Here is an 18175-nt window from a genome sequence, read left to right as displayed (position 1 = left end):
GTATCCATTAGCAATGCTAATGATAGCCTAACTGTTTTTGGATTAGATGGAAAGGCAATTAAAAGGTAACTACAAAGTAGCCTATGCCTAACTGGCAGAATCATGATTATTTGCATCAATCCAGTGGCCATTTGTTTTGAAAACTCCATCACAAGTACACTACAAAAACACTGCTAGCCAAACACAACTGTCTGGCTGGTGTGCGCCTGAATTAAAGGGTAACTACACAAAAAAATTCTACATTTCTCACATTATATCCAGACCTCCAAAAATGGTTCCCTGATTTGGTTTAAGCATTGTTGTTGACATAGAACATCCAATTTGGTTGTTTTTCTATAAAAAAGTGTGCTTTTGAGAGCAAAACATGTGGGAAATTACAGTCCTTCTCCCCGCTTTCTTATTTGTTTGCCGTGGCATCGTTTTGGTATCAAGTATAATTTTTTTATAATTTGCCCTCTAGAAGGTTTCATAGAACATTTTGCACAGTCTCTTTTCTTTGCTGTTACAGTAAATCTACCCAAATCAAAGAACACAAGGGCATGCTAATTTAAAAGATGGCTAGTCATTACTAGCCTGGTTCTGTATGGAATGCAGGTACATTATGGGACACAGGCCAGGTCAATTATAATTTTATAAATAAAAGATAGTGTGACCAAATCATGTGCTGGTACCACCAACTGAAACAGTTTGGCGCACCAGTGCCACCAGTGGAAAAAGTTAGTGTAGAACCCTGGATGAGTGTTAATGCATTAAGGCCAGCCCATGGTCCAAAATAACCTGGTGAGTCAGTTATGGTCAAGAGAAAGAAATACATATATTCCACACGGAATCCACAAGGACAAAAAGTCTCTGAGTACAAGTAGTTAGTAGGTGATAGCTAGACAGTCCTCACACATGAATAGTCATGCCATTTGATGTTTGCTTTATTCCTATTCACACCTAGACACTCCCACCCTCAAGGGCTCATATCAGCTAGCCTAGGCATTCACAGTGTATGAGTTAATGTGCATGACCGTACCACCCACAAGACAGTGGCAGCATTGTGTGTAAGTAGATGGATATGTGCAGGTGTGTGTCAAGTTGTGTTTTTCATTATTCACTTGGCTGAGAAATTTCAATAAGCGACAGGTCGACTTTATAATGATCACTCTGTTATTACCAGTATCACCACAGCAAGCGGTTGGTAGACAACCATTCCTGACCGTCTCAGTGTTAGTGATTCAGATCGGGCTGACTTCTCTCACTTCCTCCCTCCATCTGCTTATCCCCTTAACTCAGTGGGGTCAAGGTACGGGGTGGTGTGTGTGTGTGAGGGTGGGGAGTCACAGACTGGATAGCAGTTCACAGACTGCTATTCCGGTGTCAAGTCTGGATGAAGGAAATTAGAGGGAGGGGTGGGGGGGTTACTCACTCTCATCTTCTAACTGTCATCTTCTATTAATACCTAGGCTACACCTCAGGGGTCAAGTTCGCACTGAGTTCCCGCAACCCAAAAAGCTAAAATGGCGTCTTATAATTGACATCCATTTTAGATGGATTTGTACTATACTGTATTTAGACCTATTCAGCTATTGTTGGCAACGGTCAGCAGTCAAAAGTGGCCCTTATGTTGTGCCGTCACTCCTCAGAGATGACAATCAACATGTAATAACCTAGTGTGTACACTATATTGAAAAGGAAAATGTAATGTTATCATATTTCATGATGGCACTACACTATGAATATCCCTGGGTAGTTGATTACAGGACGTGTTTCTGTGTTTGGATACAGAGACTTTTGTCTGTGTGTATCTTTGGCTTGTTGGCCAGTCAGTTTCAGTTACCTTAGCTTCCACACTGTGACTCTATTTATAACCCAGGGTAAACAAAATGGATACAGGGGAACAACCGGGAAAGGTCTCTCAAGATTGTGCTGTTGTCAGGGAGTTTGTTGGGTGGTGTGTTGGGCACCACAGACTCAACGTGATGTGGCGACGCGTGGGCTATGCCCATACACTCATTGACTATGACTGGACAGAACTAAGATGATTTCATGCAGACAGGGAAACTGTGGATGGATAAATATACCCTCTGTCTGTCTGCCTGTCTAGGCACTGTCTCTGGCTCATGGTTGCCTTGCCATGGAGTCTCAGTTGTTCATAAATTTAAGTTGAACATAAATGGATTTGTACTGTTTCATGAGGTACTGGCCAGTGGCCACTAATAAAATTGATGCACTGTGATAGGAGAAAACTGAGGATGGATCAACCACATTGTAGTTACTCCACAATACTAACATAATTGACAGAATGAAAATAAGGATGCCAGTACAGAATAAAAATATTCCAAAGCATGCGTCCTGTTTCCAACAAGGCACTAAAGTAATACTGCAAAAAATTTGGCAAAGCAATTAACTTTTTGTCCTGAATACAAAGTGTTATGTTTGGGGCAAATCCAATACAACACATTACTGAGTACCACTCTATATTTTCAAGCATAGTGGTGGCTGCATCATGTTATGGGTATGCTTGTAATTATTAAAGACTGGGGAGTTTTTCAGGATAAAAAAGAAACGGAATGGAGTTAAGCTCAGGCAAAATCCTAGAGGAAAACCACCAGACCATGGGAGATGAATTCACCTTTCAGCAGGACAATAACATAAAACACAAGGCCAAATCTACACTGGAGTTGCTTCCCAAGAAGACAGTGAATGTTCCTGAGTGGCCGAGTTACAAGTTTGACTTGGTTTGACTTGGATATATGGTGGTGTGATAGTGTTATATGATGTACTGTTTTATATTTTGTTTTATGTGTAATGTAAGTGCCTTAACGTGTTTGGACCCCAGGAAGTGTAGCTGCTCCCTTGGCAGCAGTTAATGGGGATCCCTAATAAATACAAATACAAATACTTAAATCTGCTTGAAAATCTATGGCAGGAACTGAAAATGGTTGTATAGCAATGACCAACAACCAATTTGACAGAGCTTGAATAATTTTTTAAAGAATAATGGCCAAATGTTGCACAATCCAGACGTGGAAAGCTCTTAGAGACTTACCCAGAAAGACTCACAGCTGTAATCGCTGCCAAAGGTGATTCTAACATGTATTGACTCAGGGGGTTGAATACTTATCTAATCAAGATATATTAGTGTTTCTTTTATTTGTTATTTTACAAATGTTCTAATGTGTCTTCCACTTTGACATCACAGCGTATTTTGTGTAGATCGTTGACAAAACATGACAATTAAATCAATTTTAATCCCACAAAATGTAGAAAAAGTCAAGGGTTGTGAATACTTTCTGAAGGCACTGTATGTATGTGGGGCAGGATAGTCTTAAGGCCCACAGTTTCTAGTGCTGCTGCTTAAATATAACTCAATGTTACTGAGGGATGTGTACCACTTAAATATCTCCCCCCTAACCTGTACCCCCTACAGATCAAGCTTCCTGTGCTGATGTTGGGGCGTTCGTCCGACCTGAGGCCTGGGGAGTTTGTTGTGGCCATCGGAAGCCCCTTCTCCCTCCAGAACACAGTTACTACAGGGATAGTCAGCACAACCCAACGAGGGGGCAAGGAGCTGGGCCTACGCAACTCTGAAATGGAATACATTCAGACAGATGCTATTATCAACGTGAGTCTGTGAACACATGCACGCACATACACACACATCACAAAGGATTGTGGACTGAGAACTGAAGTGATGTCCTTTTCTGTTTACAGTATGGTAATTCAGGAGGCCCTCTGGTGAATCTGGTGAGAATACTGTTGTTTATTGACAGCTATTCAGTGGTTCTACATGTCTAATAGACAGCAGACTATGTGTCTGAATGATGGCACATTATAGTTGGAGACTGTATGCAAATGTATGATGGTGTGTAGGAGTGTTACAGTGTTATTAGTGTGTCACTTTGTTTCATTATGAGTGATTTTGGTCAGTCTGGTTGTCAGACACTACATTAATGACTTTATTATTGATTGTGTTATTGAAGGATGGTGAGGTGATTGGGATCAACACTCTGAAAGTGACGGCTGGTATCTCATTCGCCATCCCCTCCGACAAGATCCGAGAGTTCTTGACTGAATCCTACGACAGACAGTCCCGAGGTAGGACGTTAAATCCCTATGGTCGTCCTGTGTGTAGCATCTAAATATCTCCCGCTAGTGTAAGGTCCTGTCTACACTCTTATCCACATGTTTTGAGGATAACCATAAACACTTACAGACATTTTGATTCAAACCTCTTTATAGCTAATCTTAACCTATGGCCAAGCTTCAGAATTACTTAAATATTCTCCAAGTCAAAAGGTATACCCCGTTTCAAACCTGATGTTTTTCTTCTTATTGTGTTTCCTTAGGAAGAGCTGGGGCAAAGAAGAGATACATTGGTGTGAGGATGATGACACTCACCCCAGCGTAAGTAGATCCTTAGTGACTGGTTATACTTGTAAGGAAAAGGATAAAGATGGGACTTTTCTTCTCTAGAAGGCCTGTCAACTCCCGATAAATGCAATGAAAGACTTGAGACTGTGAATGCGTGCACTAAACTGGAAAAAGCAGTTATTCAAAGCTGTCAAAAAGAATGTATTTGAACTGGGCCTGGTAAACTGCATTTCAGTTGGATACGGAAAACGGAGCACTTCTTCTTAAAACGGAGCACTTTTCTTCCCCGTCACTGTAGGTTAACCAAGGAGCTGAAGGTGCGACACAAAGACTTCCCTGATGTCACCTCTGGAGCGTACGTCATGGAGGTGATATCTAAAACGCCGGCCGCGGTGTAAGTAGAAAACTAACAGGGAAAGTAGAAATGCACTCCATCTCACCAGCAGTCGTGGTTTCTTATAAGTGTGAGGACAAGTTGTCTGATTTGTTCTGTGCTAAGGGATATTGTCTTTGGCTCCTTCCACTGACTGTACACATGTTTCAAATGTATATAGACCCTCAACGCCCAACTTTCCTAACACAAATTCACTCACATTCACACACACACTCGCTCTCCAGTTTTCACGTGCACATATGCAAACGCACGCACGCATACACACACACACGCACACACAAACCCCTTAGTAAAACATTGCTGAGACTCGCTTTAAAATTCTTGTTCACCCACTCAAGAATCCCCCCCCCCCGACCACAGTTCTACCAGAGAGGGGTTGGGGTTGGGGAGACACTGAGGTCAGCCATTCCCTTCCTCCCTCAAGCAGCAAGGGGTATGCTGTGGTTTTCCTGGGCCCACTCACCCAACCCTAGTACTCTCTGTGTGTCTCATTAGAGGTATAAGTGTTAGTCGTGTTTTCCTGAGTAGTATGAGGGGAATGTGGAAGTGTGGCTGTATTATAGGTGGTGGTTGTGGCCCCTGTTCACATGTGAGTGTGATTAGAGAGTAGTTGTGTGAAAAGTGGAGGCCTTGATATCACTTCTGGTAACCGCTCCGGTCTGTGTAATTTCGTTTTACTAGATTTCTATTCTGGGTGTGTTCGGTCTATGGGAGTGTGTTGCACAAAGCACTCTCCACCTGACTTACTGTCATTATTGTGGTCTTGATGAAGGATAAGTGAAAGGAGACAATTTGTTTTCATTTCAGTTCATTGTAGCACTACAAAGTAAGGCATCATAGAATGTGTGAAAGGCATTTACCTTCTAACAAGAAATGTAAATGCAACAAGGCCAATGGAATCCATTCTTAGCTGATTGTCAGTGAAATAAAGACCAATATTGAGTCTATACCTTACAACCTGTAATTTAAATGGATTTTTATTTGGATTTCATGTAATGGACATACACAAAATAGTCCAAATTGGTGGTGAAATGAAAAAAATTACTTGTTTCAAAACTTTGAACATCCCACGGAGCACCATTAAATCCATTATAAAAAAATTGAAAGAATATGGCACCACAACAAACCTGCCAAGATAGGGCCGCCCTACAAAACACACGGACCAGGCAAGGAGAGCATTAATCAGAGAGGCAACAAAGAGACCAAAGATAACCCTGAAGGAGCTGCAAAGCTCCACAGCGGAGATTGGAGTATCTGTCCATAGGACCACTTTAAGCCGTACACTCCACAGAGCTGGACTTTACGGAAGAGTGGCCAGAAAAAAGCCATTGCTTAAAGAAAAAAGTAAGCAAACACGTTTGGGGTTCGCCAAAAGTCATGTGGGAGACTCCCCAAACATATGGAAGAAGGTACTCTGGTCAGATGAGACTAAAATTGAGCTTTTTGGCCATCAAGGAAAACGCTATGTGAATAGTTATGCACGCTCAAGTTCTGTTTTTTTGTCTTATTTCTTGTTTGTTTCACACAAAAAAAATATTTTGCATCTTCAAAGTCAAATCAAATCAAATGTTATTTGCCACATGCACCGAATACAACAGGTGTAGACATTACAGTGAAGTGCTTACTTACAAGCCCTTAACCAACAATGCATTTTTTAAAGATTTTTTATTTTTAAAGTGTTAAGTAAAAAAAAAAAAAGCAAATAACTAAAGAGCAGCAGTAAAATAAAATAACAGTAGGGAGGCTATATACAGGGGGGTACCGGTGCAGAGTCATGTTGGTAGGCATGTTGTGTAAATCAAATGATGCAAACCCCCAAAATTTTTATTTTAATTCCAGGTTGTAAGGCAACAAAATAGGAAAAATGCCAAGGGGGGTGAATACTTCCGCAAGCCACTGTATATATAGGGTGTCCACCATCTCTGCCCAGAGTGGTTGAAAACGTACTTTGGTGATGACATTTCCCTTCCTTATGTTATAGAATGCTTGTGGAATGGTCCCCTGTAGCTCAGTTGGTAGAGCATGGTGCTTGCAACGCCAGGGTTGTGGGTTCGTTTCCCACGGGGGGCGAGTATGAAAATGTATGCACTCACTAACTGTAAGTCGCTCTGGATAAGAGCGTCTGCTAAATGACTAAAATGTAATAGAATACATTTTACCAAGACAAATATGATTCTTCATGTTCTGAATCGTTCAGTGGGGTCTTCTTCTAACATACATTAAGATTATATCCATAAGTCGGATTTCATATCCTAATACATCCCATAATAAGCACCTAGCTCTGTTGACAGAGCGATGCAGCTTTCTTGCCGAAACATTTGAGGATTTTACATTTTGTGGTCGCCATCTTCCAAGTTGTTTCCGCAGGTCGCAAATAGCAAAATTAGCATGACAAGCTGAATTAAATGTAAAAGGCTTTGAAAATAAAAAGCTTGCGGTACGCTCATTGCTCCGTTTACATTTCACAGAGATACGCTTGTTTTGTGAGAAGTCTTTGAAAAAGAACAGGAACTTCAAATGAATATGAACAGCGTAAACTAAAATATGGAAATACTACATCATGTCTCAAAATTTGACATCTATCTTACCTTTATATTGTTTTAATTGTGCTTTCAAGGCAACTGGGAACTCTGAAAATAATGAGGTCGAATCATGACATCAGTGATCTTCAGGTCGGAAAATCGGAGCTCTAGAAAGATGCCAGAGTTTCTGACTTGGAATTCCGAGTTGGATGACAGCTCAAAATGATTTTTCCCCATCAGAGCTAGTTTGTCCAGTTGTTCCCAGTTGTCTTGAACGTACTGAAGTCGGTGGTCAGAGATTTCCTAGTTCCCAGTTCCCAGTTGTTTTGAACGTGGCATATGTCCTCCGGATTTGAGAAGAAAGATGCCAAGTTCAATGGTAAACCTGTCAACTGGGAACTCTGAAATAAACAAGCTCCGACTGGGAAAAATTGTTTTGAACGGTCATCCAACTCGGATTTCCAAGTTGGAAACTCTGGCATCTTTCTAGAGCGCCGACTTTCCGACCTGCAGATCACTGACATCATGATTTGACCTAAAAATGCCAATAAATGTTGTTCTGATTATGAGAGAGACATGAGTTTTGGACCATTGGTTTTCTTAGAGGATTATCCACAATTAACATATTATTTTACCCATTGGTCAAAATATGCATTTTTGATTGGACACCCTACTATATAACGGTATTGATGCATGGACCGGTTTGGGTTTTTACTTAACCTTCTATAATGGTATTTCAATGTTTGGTTTGTTAAATGTGATACACAACTCTGGTGTGACCCTGTCACTCAAGGAGAGAGCAGTTGCTCCACCAGAGTCGCAAGCATTTTCTTGCTGTTCACTCTGCAGTCTGCATGATAACAAGATGTTGGTGACATGCTGCTTTCCACAAGCATTCTATAATTACACTATTAGTTTGTGTATCTTACTGTCTACAAAAAAGTTTGTCTTTCTTAGCAAGTTGTGGCTAAAATAAAGCTTGTTAGCCGCTATTGCAAATTGCTAGTTAGCTGGCTAGCTAGGTTGCTAAATGTACAGTATTAAGAGCAGTGGTGTAGTGAGTGGTATACGTAGGTATACACCTTATACCCGTATACTCACTTCTTAATTACCACGATGTGTATCAACGTAGTATAGTGGAGGTATACGCCATATCAATTAATACGTCTGATGGAACAGATCAGAATGTTTAGCTTAAAATGTTATTATTATTATTTGTAATTATTTTTATATTAACACATACAATCGACTTGCAGTGAAGCCGCTCAACATTTACATTATATTCAGTCATCTAACAGACTCCCATCCAGAGCGACCCACAGAAGCAACCAGGGTCAACGCCCTGCTCAAGGACACGTCAGCCACCGGCCCAAGCTCCCAACCGCCAGGCCACCAGCCCTCCAAGATCCCCCCCACTGTTCCCAGAGAGCTGCCCCTCAACCATCCGAGGCCTATGCACAAATGTTCCAAAATGAAATTAGCGGGAAAACACTGTTCTAAAATGCACACCGCACATGCAAGCGGCTTCATGGACAGAGATGTAAATATGATATCCATTAGAACTATAATGGGTTGCATTATGACTAGGATAATGCCTTTGGCTGCTAGACAATGAAAGAAAGTTGAAAGAAAAACAATAGAACAGGAGAATAAGTATTTATTAAAGAATTGCCTCCACGTTTCTATGGTGGGACTTTGGCTATAGGCTACTTTGAAGCCAGGTAAGACATGCCTCATAATATGAAGTAAAACGTCCAGCTTTCAAAAAATTAAGGAACAGGAAAAATATAACGATGCTAATGATAGGCCTAACCGTCTTCTGGTAGATGGAAAGGCTTTCCCCAAAACCTTCTCTATTAAATGTTAACTAGCTACAAAGTAGCCTATTCCTACCGGACAGAATGATATCATGATTATTTGCATCAATCCAGTAGCCATTTGTTTTGCAAACTCCATCTAATGTGCTACAGAAACACTGCTAACCAAACAACAGTGCTAGGTGCCTACTCACTTGAATTAAAGGGTGACTACACAAAAAAATCTAAATCTATTAGATTATTTTCCAGATGTCAAAAGTGGTCTCCTGAGTTGGTTTAAGCGTTGTTGTGGACTTCGAACATTACATTTAGTTGTTTTTCGATAAAAAAAAGTGTGACTTTGTGAGCAAAACCCATATCATGCAGCGCTGTGTGGCACAGTGTGGAAATGATAACAAAAGTGCATTTCGGCAGGTAGCTTAGTGGTTAAGAGTGTTGTGCCAGTAACCAAAAGGTCGCTGGTTCTAATCCCTGAGCCGACTAGGTGAAAAATCTGTCGATGTGCCCTTGAGCAAGGCACTTAACCCTAATTGCTCTTGTAAGTCGCTCTGGATAAGAGCGTCTGCTAAATGACTAAAATGTAAATGCAGAAATTGATTAAACTGCTGAAAATATTTATTTTTTGGAAGTTGGATTGAACAGTATGAAACAATTAGAATGGAGAAAGTCCCATTGAAATCACGTATGATGTATGTGTTGCCGCTCTTGGGTCATGAACTACTCATAAAGCATATTTAGAACTTTTATTATTCAAAAACATAAAATACTGTCATACCGTAAAAAATGTGGAAAATATTGTCGTTTGATATTTTGGCCATATCGCCCAGCACTATAACAAACTGTTACATCCAGCATGTTTGTTTCTGTAGTTCTCATTCTGTTGTATCCTTCTCTTCTTAGTGGCGGTCTGAAGGAGCATGATGTCATCATCTCCATCAACGGCCAGCGGATCTCCTCTGCAACCGACGTCAGCACCATCATCAAGAAGGACGCCACGCTGCAGGTGGTGGTCCGCCGTGGTAACGAGGACGCCATCATCACCATTGTTCCCATGGAAATCGACCCCTGACCCCCCAGCCCCACCCATGAGCTGGTGCTCATTACCATCACCAATGGACCTTATATGGACGTGTGTTTTTAATCACGCCCAATGGAGTATCTGTGGCCTTTAGGGTTTTGTGGCGCCATGAATCCGGCCAGGTTAAGACCGCCTTGGAAAGGAACGGTTGTACATGTGTATTATTACACTTTTATTATTGTACGCTTCTACTACTGTTTACTGTTAAACACAAGTCAGTTGACCTGTGTACTCTTAAACACAAGCCAGTTGACCGGTTTACTGTTAAACACAAGCCAGTTGACCTGTTTACTGTTAAACACAAGTCAGTTGACCATTTTACTGTTAAACACAAGCCAGTTGACCTGTCGTGATCTGCTTGTTTTGTGGTTTTTTATACTGACTGATTGTTCAGATGGAGGCCCACCATGGCAATGTAAAAATATGTGGAGAGCAGCTCTGGGCGAGTTGTGCAATTATTGTTTTCTAAATTCCTTTTCTAAGTACTGTAGTTTTATGGTTTGTTGACATTTACAGAGAAGAGAATAAAGACTTGTAACATTGTTTTATGGTCGGAATTTTAATGTTGGAGATCAACATGAAGTGCTCACATCTCTCACTCACAATCTTTTTCAAGCGCTATCTCTCTTTTTCTCTGTATCTCTCTCACTTACACGCACACACACACACACACACACACACACACACACACACACACACATACACACACACACACACACACACACACATGTGATGGACTACATCCTGACTGAGATTAGGTTTACAATATTTTATTTGAGTGAGTATGAGCTTTGCCATGACACACACACTCACGAGGAAGACATAAAGTTGATGTGGGGCTGTTTTATATTTAGTTTTACTGCCTCCATAAGGGTTTGATACTGGCCTTGTGTGGCAGTTGGGCCAGGGGCCCTGGCTGTAGGCTGACCTCACAGGGAGGAGAATGGTCCACAAATGTGATCCAGATGAGGTCCTAAGGATGATGAGACACTCACATGAAGACACACTCTACCCAAGTCCTTTCCCCATACATCATGATGCACTCATACTATTAAAACTCCCTGCCATCACTTCATAGGCATAGCCTACAGGCATAACGTAATCATGTAAGAGGACTGGTACACATGGCAGGCAGGTTACGGGCAGGACATGATCACTTATAGTAAACTGGCCTATGTGTGCACTTTGTGTGTTATCATAAATACAAGAATGTATTGGGTATAGGGAACAACATGTTATACTATCCCAGAAAGTGCTGGTTTTCAGTTGATGTAGGCCTAGATTGTACCTGATTTCAGTGGATGAATAACATAAAAAATATGTATCCTTGGGCATAAATGACAGAGACCACTGGAGCCAACCTAGAGCAGTACAGATGTTGTGTCTCAGGATTGTAATCTTCTCAATGCAGTATTCACATGCTACACATCAGAGTAAAATGTATAGGAGAGCGGATCTAACATGATACATTAGATATGTATCAAGACAGTTTGGTAGTGCATTTGAAGAACAGTAAAAAGGAAATGCAGGTTAAGCAACTGCTGCCATCTCCTGGTTCTATGAAGCACCACATCCTTGTACACAGAACGAAAACACTTAATGGAGCAGTCAACGACTTTTTCTGTCTCCATCACACAGATGTTTCAAAGTGTTGCATTGATAGCCTTCACATCACTCTGCAAAAACATTGCTCCAGTGAGGTTGCTAACTGACAGTGACAACATCACGCACATGTGACTCCGTAAGTGTAGTGGTGTATTCAGCTGTGAAGGGCAGGGTGTGCCTATGTATGAAGTCAACTTATGCTCTGCCAGGGTTTGTGTCCAAACATTCAGTAATAAGGGCCATGACGGCATTAGCTCATGCCTCTAAGTCTTGTCTATTAGCCCTGCTGTGTCAGTATGTGTTAATTGGATTAGATTGGTTATAAACTCAGAGATGGATCTAGATAGAAAAGAATGGCCTAGACCTTCTAGTGTAAAAATGAGTATTTTAAATGTATCTACCTAGACTAAGCATTGTCCATGTCTAACCCAGAAATTGTTTCAGTTTGATCATATAGACCTCAGACTTGTTAGCCTGATGTAGTAGCCATAGGTCAGAGGAACTTATGCAAATACTTTTCTTTGGAGTCTGAAATGACTTTAGGTCAACCATCGCCATGTGATGTCATGCACATAGCTGAGGTAAACTGACTTCTAGGGGTTATGAGACCTGTGTTTTAGATTAGTCCCCTGGGAATCTCTCCCAGTCACAATGTTCTACACACAGGTGGCTGTTGGCACCTTAATTGGGTAGGTAGTAATGCCTGGAACGGAATAGATGGAATGGTATCGAACACATCAAACATGTGGTTTCCATGTATTTGATAACATTCCATTTACTCCATTCCAGTTTCTGTGATTGTACACAAGAGTCATTACAAAAAAAGCTGTCTTCTCCTTGCTCAGACATAGGCCTGCAGGCCATTCAATTGTTCCATGTACTTCAAGTCTGAGTAATAGCCAGTGATTCCAGTTTCATACAGTTGGGACCACCTGCCCCAGAGCTGTTCATGAAGCAGTGTTCATTTAAAAACATCTGGATCCCAGTTCAGTGCCAATGCTTATTTGTATTTTAAAATGCTTTTACACATGCTACAACTTTGTTTAGAATTTCACTCAGCGCACAACTATAGGCTGCAGTTGGTAGAACCTGATATTAACTTTATTCATGTTCAGCTTGTTTGCTAATTGTATAATTAATTGATCATATCATATGAATTTGTGAATTATGCATTCTTCTTGTTCTTGTTGCTTTGGTTGAAGAAAGTGCTGCTGTTTTTTAAATATTTGTATATATATATTAGTTTGTCCCCATAACAAGTGTTTTTCTTTTTCATTACCATCTTGTCCAAAGCTGTTCTACCAACTCAACCTATTCCCACCAGCTTGACTAAGGCTGTGTTTACACAGGCAGCCTAATTCTGACTTTTAAACAATGAGATCTGATCTTTTGCCATCGGGCAATTGGACAAAAGATCTGAATTGGGCTCTGGTCTAGTAACTCTCCAGCTCATTACCATCTTGACCAAGCTGGTCTACCAGCTTAACAAGGATAACCAGGCTGGTCAAACAGCTCAACCCAGCTTGTCAACAGTGGCGTGTATTCATGAATGCCAAGGGAGGCCAGGCTTCCTAATTTAAAAAAATTAAAAATAATAATAAGTTATCTTTCGTCTCTCTGTGTTTCATAATTTTCCTTCAATTCGCAAGAGGCTGAATGTATCTCACAGGAGAAAGCATCCGAGCGAGCAAAACAGTGCCCCTCTGTCTCTCTAGGTGTAGGCACACACTGGCTTCCAGTTGAAGCTCGCATCTACTACAAAACCATGGTGCTTGCCTACGGAGCTGTGAGGGGTACGGCACCTCCTTACCTTCAGGCTCTGATCAGACCCTACACCCAAACGAGGGCACTACGTTCATCCACCTCTGGCCTGCTAGCCCCCCTACCTCTACGGAAGCACAGTTCCCGCTCAGCCCAGTCAAAGCTATTCGCTGCTCTGGCACCCCAATGGTGGAACAAGCTCCCCCACGACGCCAGGACAGCGGAGTCACTGACCACCTTCCGGAGACACTTGAAACCCTACCTCTTTAAGGAATACCTGGAATAGTATAACAGTAATCCTTCTCCCCCACCCCCCCATAAAAAAAATACAAATAAAAAAGGGTGGTTGTCCCACTGGCTATCCTAAGTTGAATGCACCAATTTGTAAGTCGCTCTGGATAAGAGCGTCTGCTAAATGACTTAAATGTAAATGTAGGCCATCTATCTGATGCTGTCTGGTCCAAACGAGTATGACATTGTTGCCACCCATAGCATTGAATGCAAGGGAAGCCAGCGAGCATTTGGCCTCCCTTGACAAAAAAATTATACAAAATTAGCCAATCAGTGTTGAGCTAAATTGAGTGAGCTCAACTGTGAATGGTCCTGGCGCACCAAAAAAAAGTGTCAAGGGAAGCCAGTATGGATTTGGCGTCTCTCCTATCAAATCACATTGAGAGCAAAAGTCATTGACAGAAACAACTTGAATTATTGCATCTCGTTGTGTTGTTGTTCTCCGGTGGCTAGCTAGCTAGCCAGCTAAAATTGTCCCTTTCCTAAATTAGCCATGGACGGAGAAAGGGATTTGGACTTGTGGTATTACTTAATTTTCTGTACTGGCCAATGATTATATCTGCGATTCTGATCCAACAATTAATTCATACATTGTTGTGCCCCTGGCCTGAGAGGATGGAAGTTCAATATGCAGCTAGATGTAGAAGGCTAATGTTAACTAGCTAACATTGCCCATGAATGGAAGTTAGGCTAGCAAGGAAGCATTTTAGCCAGGTAGCCAAGGACAAAAAATAAATAAAAGCGTGTACTGTTTGACAGAGTGATAGACCATTTCATCAACATGAAAGAGAGGAGGATGGCATTGGCGTTTCTCTATAAGTAAGGTGAGTCAACATGTTTTTTAATTACACACACACTTGCACACAAAAATCAGAATCATGGACAGCCATTATATTTAGCTTACTTTGATTGGACTAAATTGTTTTTGGTATCTTTTAGTTGTCACTGTATTAGACTAAGCAGAGGTGATTTGATGATGTTGAAATGTTGAAGTTCAAATGGTGCTGGAATAGTGGAGGCACGCACCGCTACTGCTTGTCAACCAGGTCACCAAGCTCGTCATGTATGACCAAGCTGGTCAACCAGCTAAACTGGATTTTCCTGCAGTGGCAGATTTTTATTTAATCGTCTAAGAAGGACGTTATGATTTACAAACACTTATCTCAAAAGTCCGTTTTTATGATGTTACAGTAGTTGTGTGCTCATTCCACACTAGGGGCAGTATACTTCTGCAGTATACTTCTGCAGAAATGTAGTCGCAAACCCTCTCTTTGCACTCCATCGAAAACACTTTTCTGTAAGTTTTTATCCAATCACACACACGTTTACTGCCACAACTCGTCAAAGTCGCTTGGGTACTACAAAACATTCTATTCGATGATTGGTCAACGGCTATCTTGCGGAGAAGTGACGCAATTGTATTGGCGGCGTCCGAAGGAGGGTAAATTTTAGTGGCAGTCACTCGCACTATAAAATAAATGAAGTCCAGAATTCATAACAATTTCGGTTATCAATGTACCTCTTTAAACGCAGTTTTTTTCCCCTGCTACATTGCCTCGTATTTGTAAAATGTAGCTATCTTTGTTGCACGGAGTTAACGCTTGTTTTGTGTGATTACAGTACGCCGGAGTCAGACTAGGCCCAGCCGGGTTCAGAAGAAGCGCTCACACTGAGTTGAGAGAGGTGTGTTTTTTGGGTGTTTTAAAGCGCATTTCGGACCAGATCTTGTTTTAATATGTAGCTAGCTAGCTATCAATGCTAATTTTGAGAGATACCTTTCGCCACATTTTTGTTACAGAAAAGAACATCTCCAACGTTGCATTTTCAGGCTAGTAAACGTTAACCCGTTAGAAATGTAAACATAGTTAGCTAGCTAGCTACGGTTAACGGTAACTAGCTACTATAATGGCTAATGCTGGTTCTTCGCAGCTGTCCGGCCTTTTTCTACATTGGCCCAATCAACCAGTCAGCCGTGTCATGAGTTGAGCGTTGTTAGCTGACTACGCAACATCGAGCTTATGGTTCATTTCAATTTATAACTAGTTAGCTGGTTAGCTAGCTGTTACTAGTGCTAAAAAGATCATCATAGGTTGAGATCAGTGTTGAAAGGATAACGTTAGGTTGCTAACTAGAGCTGGGATAGCTAAATAGCCGACTAAACTCAACTTCTCGTTGAGCTTAGTCGGCTAACTAGATGCTGTAGGTAGATAACATGGTTTTATTGAATCCATCATTGCAATGACCCCCATCACACCTCAATTATTAGCAACATAATCTTGAACCTCAGCGGTAGAGCTAAAGCTGATAGTCGTTTGATTTAATCAGTTACTCAATTATAATCTGTATTCAGGGGAAAACATCTAATCTATTTTGCAGGTAGGCCTACACACCATCCACCAGCTTTGCATGAGATAAATATTGATCTAGCTAAATAACGTTATTGTTTTTTCGTGTTACACCCACAGAGAATATGTAACATACATCAACATGACATCCAGATTTGGTAAAACCTACAGCCGTAAGGGAGGGGAGGCCAACTCCAAATTTGACGAGGTCTTCTCCAACAAGAAGGCCACACTGAGCACCAAATGGGGAGAGACCACTTACAAGGCCCAACTGGGCTCCAAGCGGCCCCCTCTGAAGCCTGAGGTAGTCGAGTTACCCAAGAGGCCTCGGATTGAGGATGACGACAGCTCAGAGGATCCTTTTGGTTTTGACAGCGACGATGAGTCCAACCCTGTCACCTCCAACAGTGTGCCCCAGTCTGAACCAGCTGAAGGTGAGGCCAGTAATACGCCTTCTGCTACAGTCACAGTCCCAGTGGATAACAGTAGGAACTCCAACAGCACAGCATCAGGTAAGAACTGGATGGCAGATAACTGTGATGACTGACTTTGCTTTAAACATTACAGACATGTTTTCATGGGAGGAGGTGCTCGGAAGTCTAGCATGAACCTGTCTGTCTTAAAGTGGAAGTGTTTTGCAGCACCAACCACCTTCAGTAGAGCTGATGTGTGTCTGGTGGAAACATGTTTCCACAGGTGGTTGTAGAATAATTGTATGTATACATTAGCTAAAGAACATCATGCATGTCTCTTGTATTTCACTTTATTTATTTATTATGGAAGGAAAACTGCTTCTCATGATCCTGGTGATAATGGTTATGAGGAGAGCGGTGGTGTGTGGATATTTCTGGAGCAGATAAAATGAAGGGCTCCCTCGTGGGCTTTTTACTCTCTGCTGGCAGCTTCTGTATCAGCTTATCTCGTCTTTGTCCCTGACAGCTCTCTAAAGATAAATCAGGCTTTTACTGCAACACTATCATCTCAGTAGGCCTGTACCACTTTCATTTAGAATAAAACTGATTAGAAATTATACAAACCAAACAATGCTGAACAAAATCTGAAACTGTATTATTTTACAATGCTTGTGTAAAACTTATAATGCTTCCTTCTGTTAACTTGCTCTTTCATCTCCTTTGTGCTCACAGGCAAGCAAACATTGTCCAATGAGGGTGAAGAAAAGAGTAGCCAGTCCTTGTACAGAAATAAATTGGATGGTAACCAGAAGCCTATTGCTCAGTCCTCTGTTACAATGACTGTGCCCATGGACCCCTATGTGGAATGGAGCTTAATAGGGACCCAGAGGTCTTCTACCTCCTCTACTAGCATGGACCCTCTCCAGGAAAAAGACTCAGCTGAGACACCAGGGTTTAGCGGAGACTCCCAGTCCTTCTCTTCCCAGGATGGGCTCTCCTCAGGTGGGATGAGAAGTGCTCAACAGGAGGCCCCGGCCGAGCCTGTTGTTGACAACCTCCCCCCCTCCCCGTTCCTCCTCAGGCCCTCCAACACTAGGAAATACATCCGTCCCAAACCCAACAAGGCCTCTGATGTTCCAGATGCTTCTGCTGCTAGCGACGTCAAACTGCCCATAGCCGCCAGCGTTCTGGCTGCACTGAAGCCCAACAGTGTGTCCACTGCCAGTGGTAGCGGTGGTGTTAAAGCTAGCACAACGGCGGCCAAACCTGCTGGCAGGGGTCGGATACGGGACTATACGGTGCTGCATCCATCCTGCCTGTCGGTGTGTAACGTCACCATCCAGGACTCCATAGAGCGCAGCATGGACGAGCTCATCACCAGCACACCCCCTGCTGACCTGGGGGAGGCGGGACGGCTGAGGAAGAAGGCAGACGTACCACCAGCCAAACCCACCAGGTAAACGACTCCACTGGCTGTGGCCCAGACAGTACACTAACTCTTGCCTCCCACTGGTGCTTCATGCTTGATACTGCTTGCTTGATATTGTACAAATTTACATTTACCGTTGAGCACGTAATATCCCTTCTTAT

At 42.0% G+C, this 18175-nt stretch overlaps 2 protein-coding genes across 3 annotated transcripts in view; both read left to right on the top strand.

The window, feature by feature from the left end:
- Positions 1-10713, top strand: part of LOC121553648 (serine protease HTRA1A) — a 31946-nt gene extending 21233 nt beyond the window's left edge. The window contains exons 4-9 of the mRNA XM_041866932.1: positions 3416-3610; positions 3700-3732; positions 3969-4083; positions 4335-4392; positions 4658-4753; positions 9993-10713. Coding sequence (XP_041722866.1) covers positions 3416-3610; positions 3700-3732; positions 3969-4083; positions 4335-4392; positions 4658-4753; positions 9993-10161 — 666 coding nt within the window. The 3' untranslated portion in view covers positions 10162-10713. The remainder of the gene's footprint in view (positions 1-3415; positions 3611-3699; positions 3733-3968; positions 4084-4334; positions 4393-4657; positions 4754-9992) is intronic.
- Positions 10714-15189: 4476 nt separating this feature from the next.
- LOC121553782 (wings apart-like protein homolog) overlaps positions 15190-18175 on the top strand; it is a 38860-nt gene continuing 35874 nt past the window's right edge. The window contains exons 1-4 of one of the 2 annotated variants that reach the window (XM_041867172.1): positions 15190-15268; positions 15448-15510; positions 16293-16684; positions 17318-18041. In XM_041867172.1, coding sequence (XP_041723106.1) covers positions 16315-16684; positions 17318-18041 — 1094 coding nt within the window. In that variant the 5' untranslated portion in view covers positions 15190-15268; positions 15448-15510; positions 16293-16314. The other variant, XM_041867173.1, reaches the window with a different exon arrangement.

The sequence above is a fragment of the Coregonus clupeaformis genome, chromosome 37, assembly GCF_020615455.1.
Source record: "Coregonus clupeaformis isolate EN_2021a chromosome 37, ASM2061545v1, whole genome shotgun sequence".
NCBI classification, from domain to species: Eukaryota; Metazoa; Chordata; class Actinopteri; order Salmoniformes; family Salmonidae; genus Coregonus; species Coregonus clupeaformis.
This window is presented reverse-complemented; position numbering and strand designations above follow the sequence as displayed.